This window comes from Rhizophagus irregularis, chromosome 15 (genome assembly GCF_026210795.1).
Source record: "Rhizophagus irregularis chromosome 15, complete sequence".
Taxonomy (NCBI): domain Eukaryota; kingdom Fungi; phylum Glomeromycota; class Glomeromycetes; order Glomerales; family Glomeraceae; genus Rhizophagus; species Rhizophagus irregularis.
Genome location: NC_089443.1, coordinates 187,395 through 199,451, shown reverse-complemented (window position 1 = coordinate 199,451; position 12,057 = coordinate 187,395). Strand labels below are relative to the sequence as shown.

The 12,057-nt window shown below is 27.8% G+C and overlaps 2 protein-coding genes across 2 annotated transcripts; one reads left to right on the top strand and one right to left on the bottom strand.

The window, feature by feature from the left end:
- Positions 1-7,858: 7,858 nt before the first annotated feature.
- OCT59_006817 (uncharacterized protein) lies at positions 7,859-8,507 on the top strand (the record flags this gene model as incomplete). The annotated part of the gene is made up of 3 exons (XM_066147746.1): positions 7,859-7,897; positions 8,106-8,135; positions 8,253-8,507. 3 exons carry the CDS (start codon positions 7,859-7,861, stop codon positions 8,505-8,507), a joined length of 324 nt encoding a protein of 107 aa, XP_065998316.1.
- A 1,616-nt stretch (positions 8,508-10,123) lies between these two features.
- OCT59_006816 (uncharacterized protein) lies at positions 10,124-11,131 on the bottom strand (the record flags this gene model as incomplete). The annotated part of the gene is made up of 3 exons (XM_066147669.1): positions 10,124-10,245; positions 10,321-10,764; positions 11,011-11,131. 3 exons carry the CDS (start codon positions 11,129-11,131, stop codon positions 10,124-10,126), a joined length of 687 nt encoding a protein of 228 aa, XP_065998315.1.
- Between the last annotated feature and the right edge of the window lie 926 nt (positions 11,132-12,057).

Sequence of the window (12,057 nt, the reverse complement as noted above, 5' to 3'; positions counted from 1 at the left end):
GCTTCCTATATCAATGTGGCTTTGAAATAGGGTGGGGAAAAGTTCAAGTTCAGGACCCTAAGACTGAGTCCTTTAAATCCGTCTTAGTAGAACTTAGTCCCAAATTTTGAGATAGAACGGGTTTTTATTACAACATATAAAAATTAGGGGTTAATTTTTGACCACAAAGATGATCTTTCCATTAAATAAACCGCGTTTATTTCTATGGTCTTTAACATGTTTTATTTTCTTTTTTTCTATTAGAATTTCCTTCCTTTTTCTAAAAAACCAATAAATGATAATGTCAAATTACAGATAAAGAAAATGAAAAGCTTTTCAATGAACAAGACCAAGATATGAATATAATCCTATAAATGAGGAAGGTTGAAGTTAATGATAATTTTGAAGAAGGAAATGCATCTTATTTTAATAATAATACATCTCAGCATCCTGGGTGGTGTTAGACAAAAAATTAGATAGTTATAAATTCACAAGATGATTTTCCCAGTGTACCCTGAAAAAATGTCACGAAAAATCACGTTTTTTTTTACCGGCGGTGATCTTACCCAGTATCACCGACACTTTTTCCACCCCACGTGATTTTGTAATATTCATCACCGGCATCACACCCCACCGCGTTTTCACTGTTTATATTTATCTGAGGGACTTAGTTTTTTTTTTGCCTCGCAAAATTATTTTTTTCACATCCCTTTAAATGTCACCGGTCACGTGGGGTGGAATTTTAATTATAAAAGTGTCGGTGATACTGGGGTAAATCCGGCGGTACACCTCGTCATGCACTATCCGTCACATGTGCGCCACACTTAATTTCAGTTAAGTTGCGTAATGCCGGCCATTTCGTGACATTTTTTCAGGTTAAGCTGGTCCCGAATTATACAGAAAATGATTTAAAACACTAAATATTGTGAAACAATGTATTTGGCATTACTTTATGTCTTTTATAATGTTTAACTGCATATTCTGCTTGTTTTGCATCCAATTCTTTTTGATATGCATCTAGAGTTTATATCCGTTATCTGTTAAAAAATGGATATCCGCAGATATTTGAATATCCGGATTGGACGGATACAGAATTTGGGATATGCAGATAATCCGACGGATATCCGGATATTAACCGTTAAGAGTAACTTGGACAAATTTTATAATGCCGGTCAGAATTATGATAAAATCTTTCCTTTTTTAGACATTTATGTTACACAACCTCTTTAAAAGGAAAATTTTGAATTTTAGAAAAATAATTTTTTGTGGAATGGCTATCACCAAAAATGGAAATGATCATCTTACCAAGGCGTAATCCTGGTCAGAATTATAAATTTGGTCTGAATTAGTCTGCAAAAATAATTGGATATCCAGATAATTTAGGATATCCAGGTAATATCCAGATTATCTGGATTAGATCTGGATAAATCAGCTGGATATCTGGATAAACGGATAACGCAAAAATTGGATATTCAGATGGACGGATATAAACTCTATATGCATCCATATATCTATATGACTTTCTTGCAAATGCTCTAATTTGAGATAATGGAACTCGATTTAAAGCAATTGGTACAACCTGTTGTAAATTAGTCCAAGAATAGTCATAATTTTTATGATAATATTTCTTGGACTTTTCCAATACATTTCAATGAAATTTAATTCAAAATGAAATTTTGGATCTTTATAGCCTTGTTCTATAATTAAGTATTTTCCTAAAAAAAAAATCTGAGTTTCTTGGAATTCTACACTTCTGAAGATAAAAAAATTTGCCACTGAGAATTACCCTTTTGGGCTGATCTGTAGCTTGTGCTTAAATCATAATCATAGAATATTCTGAATTCTTACACTTCAAAAATTTACCCCTTTTTAACTATAATATGTTAGACCTATAAATTTTTATCAATTATTTCATAAAAAATACTGTATATTATATAATAACGAGAAAGATACAGATCACTATCAGTTATTTTATAAGAATCTGATATTATATGTAATAAGAAAACAATTAAAAAATAATAATTTTTTTTTCAATTGAATTTTTTTGTTAAACTATTATTAATGCAAATAATTTGATAATTTAATCACTCAAAAGATAGATTATAAGAAAAGATAATGATATTTTAGAAATTTTAGAAAGATATGACGAGAATAAAATGACAAATTATATTTTAAAGCATGTTAAAATAACAAATTTATCAATTTTATCCATTATTTACAAATCAAATAAAGCTTAATTATACTACTGTAAAATATTTGGGAAAAATATATTAATAATAAATCCTAACTTTCGTGAAAATTATTTGAGATGAAAAAATTAAATAAACAAGTTTCAGATATTCTCTTAGAATACTGTATATCATTTAAAATGAATTCTTCTACTGCCGCAGATATTTTATATTCCATCTGTCTTTGATTTTCTTAGTAAAGATAATATAATGCTTAGTGAAGTAATTAATTATATTATTAATTGTATTTGGAAATAAAAATTTTAATCTTCAACTACAATTAGCCACAATAATTGAATTGATGATGTATGCACTATTTTATTTGCAACAATCAATTTTTGAACAGGTTTTTGATAACAAAAATATAATTATAAATAATTGTGATTTTTAAAAAAAAAGTGAATATATTTCATGTAATTATAAAGTAAAATTTATGATTTCATAAAATTTATTAGTACAGTCGCACCTCCATAAGTGCACCCTCTATAAGTGCATTCCCTCCCTATATGCACGCCATGGCTTGGTCCCAAGTTAGGACTTAGAGCTAAGTGCACACTCTCTATGTTCTACACGTGCATGTAATTCTGAATTCCGGGTATAACAGAACACTCTCCATAAATGCATTCACGTGATAACTATATAATATTGACCAATCATCGATAGCTGTTTGGTTCTTTAAAATAGATAAATTTGACAATTTAATAAAAAATATTTATCAATCTTTTAATTTTATTAAATTATTTTACACCACAGATCATTTTGTATGTGCAATTCTCTCATTAAAATGAAAATATAAAATAAAAGTGAATTAAACAAATATTCCCTCAAACTACTAATATTGATTTTTCTATTGGCTGTTCTTTAAGTGCACACCCTCCCTAACTGCATGTGCATAGCCGGGCCCCAGGTGCGTGCACTTATGGAGGTGCGACTGTATATACTATTTTTAGCACAAAGTTTATTACATGGATATATAAAATTTATTATACTATTTTTAGTACAAGTTTATTACACAGACATGTAAAATTTATTACACAGACACGTAAAATTTTATTACATCACAGACACGTAAAATTCATTATTACACAGACATGTAAAATTTATTATATTATTTTTAGCATAAGTTCATTACACAGACACGTAAAATTTTATTACATAAATGCAGACACGTACAAGTTTATTATATAAACACGTAAAATTAAAAAAATAAATATGTAAAAAAGAATTTTTTATGGATATCTGTGTAATATAAAAAATTATAAAATAAAGTAAAGAACGGAAAGAATGGGTGGTTGGGGGTGGTAGGTGGAATAAATTAGTTATTTTTTTTTATTTTTTTTTTTGTCAAAAAATAATATATATATCTGTAACTATTGATCAATTTTGAACTTAAACTTTTTTACATTTTTTTAAAATAATTATATCTAAAAATTAGGCCAATTTTAAAAGAAATAAAAAGTACTAAATGTATAAAATAAATTATGTTTTATATAATCTATAATTATAAATGTTACTGAACTTGTAAGGTAAAAATATATGTGATTTAAAAATGTAACTGGAAAGATGGTAAAATTACTTAGTAGAAGGAAAATTTGGAATAAGGTAAATTTACATATAAATCTTAAAAATTTTACGGTGACCTCTATTATTAGAAGTAAATGGGATTCTGTGTAATGGTGAGTGTGAATCGGTAACATTACATTACTTTTTTTACATCAGTTGCTAATCTCCAATTTATGCTGTAGATTCGAAATTATTTAATTTTGGAAACCTTCTCTTGTGGAACTTAGCTAAAATCAAAAACTTCTATATAATCTGTTTGTATAGAAGTGGCTGGATTTTGTAAATATAATTTATTTCGTATTTGTAGAAAATGGAATCTTGTGGTTAGAAATAGTGATAGGAAAAAAACAATTAGTATAGAAATTTGTAAAAAGTCTGAGAGAGCAAAGAAAACTTGATGCTGAAACCCACATTAAATGGTCTAGAATCTGCATACTCCCTCCCTTTTTGATAGCATCATATATTTCACTTACATACTTCTCTAGCATTTCTGGTATTTTCTAATAATTTAATAAAAGTTTGTTGCAAAAGTGATCAGCTCAAAATCAGTATGACAAATTGATATGCGTATGTGATCATCAATTATCACATTTTTCTATGTGATGGCCCAGATGAAAAATTGTAGCCAAAATTACCATAATTCTGATTTGGTTAAGCAAAAAAAAAGATTATCAAATTTCATGATTTCACATGACTTATAATTGTCTAAATGTGAAAATTCGTATAAACACGTTATCTTAATATTTAGACTCAGACTTACTTCGCCTAGTAAAATGTATCCGATATGTCTGATAAAAAGTTTATAATTTATTTTTGGTTTGGGAATTCTCTCTCACTAAATAAAATGAGGATTAACAAGAAAACTTAAATGATTATGGTAATAAGTATACATTGTAAATCTACATTAATGCAATATGTCGTTATTAACTTCCATATTTTGAAGAATATTGGAAAGGTATTACTAAAGATGTTAGCCTTAATTATTTTTTAAAAAATTTTAAATTACAGCTATAAGATTTATAGCCTTAATTAATTACGGCATATAAAAAAATTTTGTATTACAACACTTTTTTGAATTACGGCTAACATCTTTAGGTATCACTAAGCATAACAAACCAAGTCTAGATGGATATTTAAATTATTGAAAAACCAAGGGTTACCATCTCAAAAAAGAGTGCGAACTTTCATGATATGTTGTAATAACCGAAAATATAATAAAATAGAATAAGGATAAATAATTAGCCGATGGGTAAATAATTAGCCAATAAAATTATATTTATAGTTTAGTTTAGTGTAACGAGATAGTCATATGATAATAGATCTTCAAATTTTATTAGAAATATTAGAAATATTAGAAATATTTTTCTTAAAAATGTATAAATACAAGTGGATTTTGATAGGAAATTCCGCAGTTCAATTTTTGGAAAAATAAAATTTTTAGTTCGCCCTTAATAAAAACTAACACATTCTTTTTGCCTTTTTCTTATGAGTGAAAAGTGCCACATTAATTATTTTTAATTAATGGTTTATTAATGTTTTATAACTAAATTTTATTTTAAACCAAGCATAGATATTATTCGAACTCAACACGTCGATGGCAACATACGATATTTTATTTTAATATCCTATGGGCGGCGTGTCACATTTTTGGTGCATGCTCGCGAGAAAGTAAAAGATTGTTGTCTTCATACAAAATCTAAATGAGAAATAAAAGAAAATTAAAAAAAAAAAATGAAATGAAAGAAAATTTGTGAAATTAATAAGAAAGGAAGGATGATATGAGAAATCATCAAAGAAATATAAGAAAGGAAGGATGATATGAGAAATCATCAAAGAAATATAAGAAATGAAGGATGATATGAGAAATCATCAAAGAAATATAAGAAAGGAAGGATGATATGTGAAATCATCAAAGAAATGATAAGATAAGGAAGACTTATCTGAAATATGAGAAAAATGTTACTATATATGAAAAAGATATAGTAAAAGTAATATTATGAAAAAGGAATATTACGGAATATATGAGAAATGAAAATATATGATATATTGAAAAAGTATATATCGAAAGGATGAATGAAATATTCAAGATAATAATGAAAAGATTTAAAAATTGAATGAAAATAAAAATTTATAATGAGAATGAATTTTGTGAATAATAAAAAGTTAATAAATGATTGAAAAATTTGAAAAGTATTATAAGAAAAGAAAAGTTATTAGTGACAAACCCGTAAACTACTATACTTCTATGAAGAAGGTAAAGGCAAGCCCGGTATAGGTTACTAAATGAAAAAGGAAAATTAGTATCAATAATAATAGATTCAGGAGCATCAGTCAGTTTAATATCAGATAAATTAAGAAAAGAATTAAATATTCCAATAATAGAAAAGAGTGATATTAGATTTATAATGGCTAATGGAACAAGAGTTGCATCAAAAGGAAAAATAGAAATAACAATAGAAATAAATGAAAATATAGAAATGAAAATAATTATGGACGTAATTGAATCAGTGGAAAAAGAATTAATATTGGGAAATGATGTGTTAAGAGAAAAGAAAGGAGTAATAGATTATAATGAAAAGATATTAATATTAAGAGAAGATGGAAAAGACATTGAAATACCAATAAAATATGAAAATAATGACGAAAATATTTATGATGATAATGATAGTGATGATAGTGAAGATGAAGATAGTGAAAATGAATATGAAGAAACAAGTGAACGAGAAATATATTTAATAAATAATGAAGAAAAAGGACATATTATAGAGGAAAACTATTAGGTCTTGGCCATAATGATGGAGAGACATTAAAGATGCACAAAGGTTGGACAGACGAAATAAAATATAAAGATTTAGAGAAATTACAAGAAAAAGAATTAAAAGATTTAGTTAAAGAATATGAAGATAAAAATTGGGATCAAAGAATAGCACCAATATTGTTTGCATATAGAAGTAAAATACAGAAATCAAGTAAAATGACACCATTTTATTTGACTTATGGAAGAAGAGTAATATTACCAAATGATGAAGAAGTTAAAGGAATTACAATGATTAAAAGAATAGAACATATAATAGAAGAATTACCAATAAAAAGATATGAAGCGAAGAAGAATATTGAAAAAGCACAAGAACAACAAAAGAAATATCATGACAAAATTGGAAAACGAAAACAAAACTTTCAAATAGGAGATAAAGTATTATACTTTGACGCGGCGAAATATAAAACACATACAGGAAAACTAGAAGAAAAATGGAAGGGACCATATTATATACATGAAGTAATAATAAATGGATCGTACAAAATTAAAGAATTAAATGGAAGAATTTTAAGAAGACCAGTAAATGGAGAATTACTAAAAGAATATTTTGATAGAGAAGTATTTGAACCATATATAATAATATAATATGTTTGAGACCCGAATTCGATTCTTAATTTATGGGACATAAATTTTTCAAGAGGAGGATAAATGTAATAACCGAAAATATAATAAAATAGAATAAGGATAAATAATTAGCCGATGGGTAAATAATTAGCCAATAAAATTATATTTATAGTTTAGTTTAGTGTAACGAGATAGTCATATGATAATAGATCTTCAAATTTTATTAGAAATATTAGAAATATTAGAAATATTTTTCTTAAAAATGTATAAATACAAGTGGATTTCGATAGGAAATTCTGCAGTTCAATTTTTGGAAAAATAAAATTTTTAGTTCGCCCTTAATAAAAACTAACACATTCTTTTTGCCTTTTTCTTATGAGTAAAAAGTGCCACATTAATTATTTTTAATTAATGGTTTATTAATGTTTTATAACTAAATTTTATTTTAAACCAAGCATAGATATTATTCGAACTCAACACGTCGGTGGCAACATACGATATTTTATTTTAATATCCTATGGGCGGTGTGTCACAATGTTCAAGATCTTGAATGTTTAAAATATTACTACAATGACAAAGGTGGATTAAATGCAATAATCATTAATTACGTTAAGGGTAACCTTGAGATATGTGCTTCATTAACCACTATACTGATTCTACGTGAGTATACATATATGGTAACTGTACTAATTCTACGTGAGTGTACATGTATGGTAACTGTATTGATTCTATGCAAGCGTGTATGGTAACTGTACTGATTCTATGTGAACGTATATGTATGGTAACTACTGATTCTACGTAAGCGTATGTATATGGTAACTGTACTGTCAATGAATATTATTATGGAAAGTTTGAGGTCTGCTTATTCTGGAGGAGGAATAGGCTATGTACTTTCCTCAAAAGGTTAAATTACTAATTTATATGATACTGAAGCTATACTTCTTTTTTTTTAGGGTGAATTACATTCATCAAATTCAGTCAAGGTGTGTAAAAAATATTGCTTGCTGTATATTAACAGTTATTATTTAAGGATCAAGAAATCTCATCATTAAATTTAACATGAATTAATACAATACGTTCATTGACTCCTTGATTTACAGGTTGAAAATTCCACGCAAGTAAAGCATGGTGATCCATCAACATCCAATAAACTGGTAATTCAACCAGAAATGAAACAATTGTATCCTTATATTTCATTTATAAAAAAAGTCAAATTTACTATTGAAGAACCTGAAGATGAAAACTCGATTGAATCAAAAAATTTAAGGGAGAAAGATATTTACAAGAATATAAATTGGAGAAAGTGGTTAGAGAATGTTCTAGAAGTTAGTAAAATGGCTACCTATGAGAAATAATTGTCAAATGATTATACTTATTTTTTCTATTGTTTTACAGTCCTCGATAAAGGAAATCAGGGTAAAAATTTTGAGTCTATATACTGTAAAAAATAAATTTGATGACACCATGATACGATACATTGAAAAGGTGTTAATGGATTTATTTTTTTAGTATTTGCGATATTTTATTCTAATCATTCTAATCCATGTATTGTAATAATAATATCAATTAATCATTAGCATCAACAAAATAATTGATGTTCCCAAACATATTATGTCTATTGATGAAATTGAACGAGACTGGATAGTCAACAAAATAACTCCGCTATTTACATTTCTACAAGCAACCCTTACAAATAAAATACTATTCCATTGGTAAGTGCTATTTTCTTCCGTAAATTTTTACAACTTATAAAACCTACCTACTTGTGCACTCAAACATATTGGATTGAACACGATTCTGGTCTAATGATTTCTGGTAAATCTCTAATATATGGTGCAAATAATCCTCTATCCATTTATTTTTCTCTGAAATCTGGTTTAGAGGAATAGGTTTACGCAAATGATTTAGGAGCCTTTGATATGTCCTATCTTTTATACTTACTGGTAGTTTATCTGTAATGTAATTATAATCCGGATGGAACATTATACTCAGTTATTTTGCGCGCAAAAATTTTGCATGCAAAAAAAAATCGATATATATTCATTTTTATTCGATCGTTCGGGTGAAAACAGAATCATACGCAGTTTGTCGATCTCTTTTGATTTAGTCAGTCTCAGTTTATTTTATTCGATAAGCGGTCATATATGAATTAAAAAGGAGAAAGGCCTAAACTTTCTTATTATTTACTCAAAAATGAAAATTCTGGACACACGTGTCCACTAATTGCACAGTAATGAGGCACAGTAAATATTACGAAAATCAAACCAGATTATCCTTAGAAGTTTTTCTTTGTAAAGAATTAATATAATCCATTAAATTCTTTTTCTATATGTTATAATCTTTATAGGTAAAATTAGATTTAGTGTGAATTGATTATATAACGTGTGTGTTCAGTTCCAGAAGAATCATTCGAAAAAAGAATTGTTAATATGGAGCAATATTCTTAAAATAACTTAAAAACTACATTTTAACTGATTATATGAATAGACTATAAGAATGAAAGTAATAATGGAAAGCTTATTTCAGATGACAATATAGTTTTTCCGGTATACTTTTGAGAGTCATTTGACTCTAAATTAGTTTGGGAGGTTCGAAAGAACTTCTATAAATAGACCGATTGTACAGAATAAATAATGTTTTAAAGTACAAATTGCTTATATTAATAGTTGCATACATAATCATTTGATATTCGCGTTAAGAGCTTAAAATTATAACTCAAACTTGCCACATTACGAAAATAATAACGATTGATAATACTTACCTTTTTAGAGTTCAAGAACTCCAGGATACATTTTCTTCACCCAACACTTTGCTTCTTTCCATTGCTCGAGATTATCAAAGTACATGTAAAAAGAACGACCATCGGGCTTATTTCACTAACAAAACATGTTTGAGTTTGCATAAAATTCCATCATCTGTTCATTACCCAGGTTCCAACCGCGTCTTCATTGATTTCAAGATACTTTTTCCTTCAAGTATTTTCGTGTTCGCAAGCATATATAAAATGTGTATAATAAGAATCCAAATACATGACTCTTGTTTGTAAATCAGAGCGATAAAGCACATTTGTCCATTTAAGACGTTGAGACATTGCTAAAGGGTAGATTATTTTAAGCACATAAATTTTAATAATCTATAGTTGTATATTTTAGGGAGTTTAGCGCTTACCATGATCCCAGAACCAAATCTCTACGATCCAGTCTCTCAACAGAGCTCTTGTTAATGCAGGTCGATAATCTCCATCTCCAGCAACAAGCACAATTATGCCGGGTCTTTTATATTCTTGAATTGCGTCACTAATAGATAACCCTAGCTCATTATCTACTTCTTTCTCTTGAAATGCATAGTTCTTATCAAAGACTGAAACTCGATATCCAAAATCTTCGATTTTTCTCCATATCGAATCGTTCGGCAGTGGACGCGAGCCAACAATAACTGGGTCATCACCTATTTGTCGTCCGTTCAGAAGCATTTTCAGAAGCCGACCATAATCTATATATAGTTGATTCTCATAAACACTTTCAAGGGCGCTAATTAATTTCTTTCCCTCGATTTCGATGTTAGAATTATCAACAAAAATATGTACTAGTCCGGTGGGCTCTCTTGAAAAAACTACAAGGAAAGATATTCACATATTAGCCATTATAAGTCCTGCGAAACAATGACTATCAAAAAGGCTACACGTCCACTCGCGTTGACCAAATTATTATGATTCACTTACCTTGACCTATGATAACGTGAATACATTTTTGGGCGGATAAGAAGCAGGAAAGAAAAGCACAAGAACAAGTAAGTATTCAGTATTATTGGCGAATATGACAGAAGACGAAAAGTTATACTAAATTTGTTGTGACTCACTTGCTTCTACGATAACTCTAACGTTAACTCCTTTGATGTTTCCAAAGGCTTCTTCAATTGTTAATCCTGGAATTACTAATTTATTTTTGTCGTTTAACATATCATCAATATGAGCGGACATAATTTGTGTCTGATCGATGTTGACTCACCATAAAATGAGTCTATTGGCATCAACGTTAGAAAATTCATTTCGTATCTTCCCCTTGATAGCATCTTTGAGGTCGATAATAAAGTTGCCCTTATCAATAGTAACGTAGAAAACATTTTCACTTCTACTTCCACGAACAAGACACCAAAGTCTGACAGACATTTTGTACGTTAATAGGAAAAAAAATTTTTTGTACGTTAATAGGAAAGAAAAATTTTTTTTTTGCAAAATGAGAAATTTGAGATATATATATGATTTGACTCATCAGTTGATCAGTTACGCAACACAGATATCGTATATGTCAGGATAAGATAGTATGTCGTACATATATAAGAACGATACATTTGCCTGTCACACCAGATTACAACAACATAGGGAAAGTTCTAAATTTAGAAACCGTATTTTATTAATGTTACACGTATGATTTTATTGATAATATTTTATTTCAATAGATATTAAATTAATATTAAATAATATCAAAATATTATTATTTGAAAACTTGACATAATTTCATTAATTTTCATAATTCTGGCCAAACCAGGAAAATTCACAAAAATAATATTTTTTTATTTATGGTCTACTTATTTTTAAGTCTTTAAAAAAAGAAAATAATTGCATAAATGAATTATATACTTAGTTAACTTTCTTTATCTTAATCCTAATCCTATGTTAACTTCTAATTCTAATTAACCTTTAACTTTAACTAATTTTAATCTTTGAAGTTTCTGTAAAGTTATTTAAAATAATTTAATAAATACCTAAGTATTACTTATAATAAATATCCAATTATTATATAAGTTTTATACATATCTACTAATAATAAAAACTCATGCAATGGTAGAAGGGTATAAGGTCAAAACCTCTGAAATCTGTATCATACCCAGGGTATTGTGATTCCT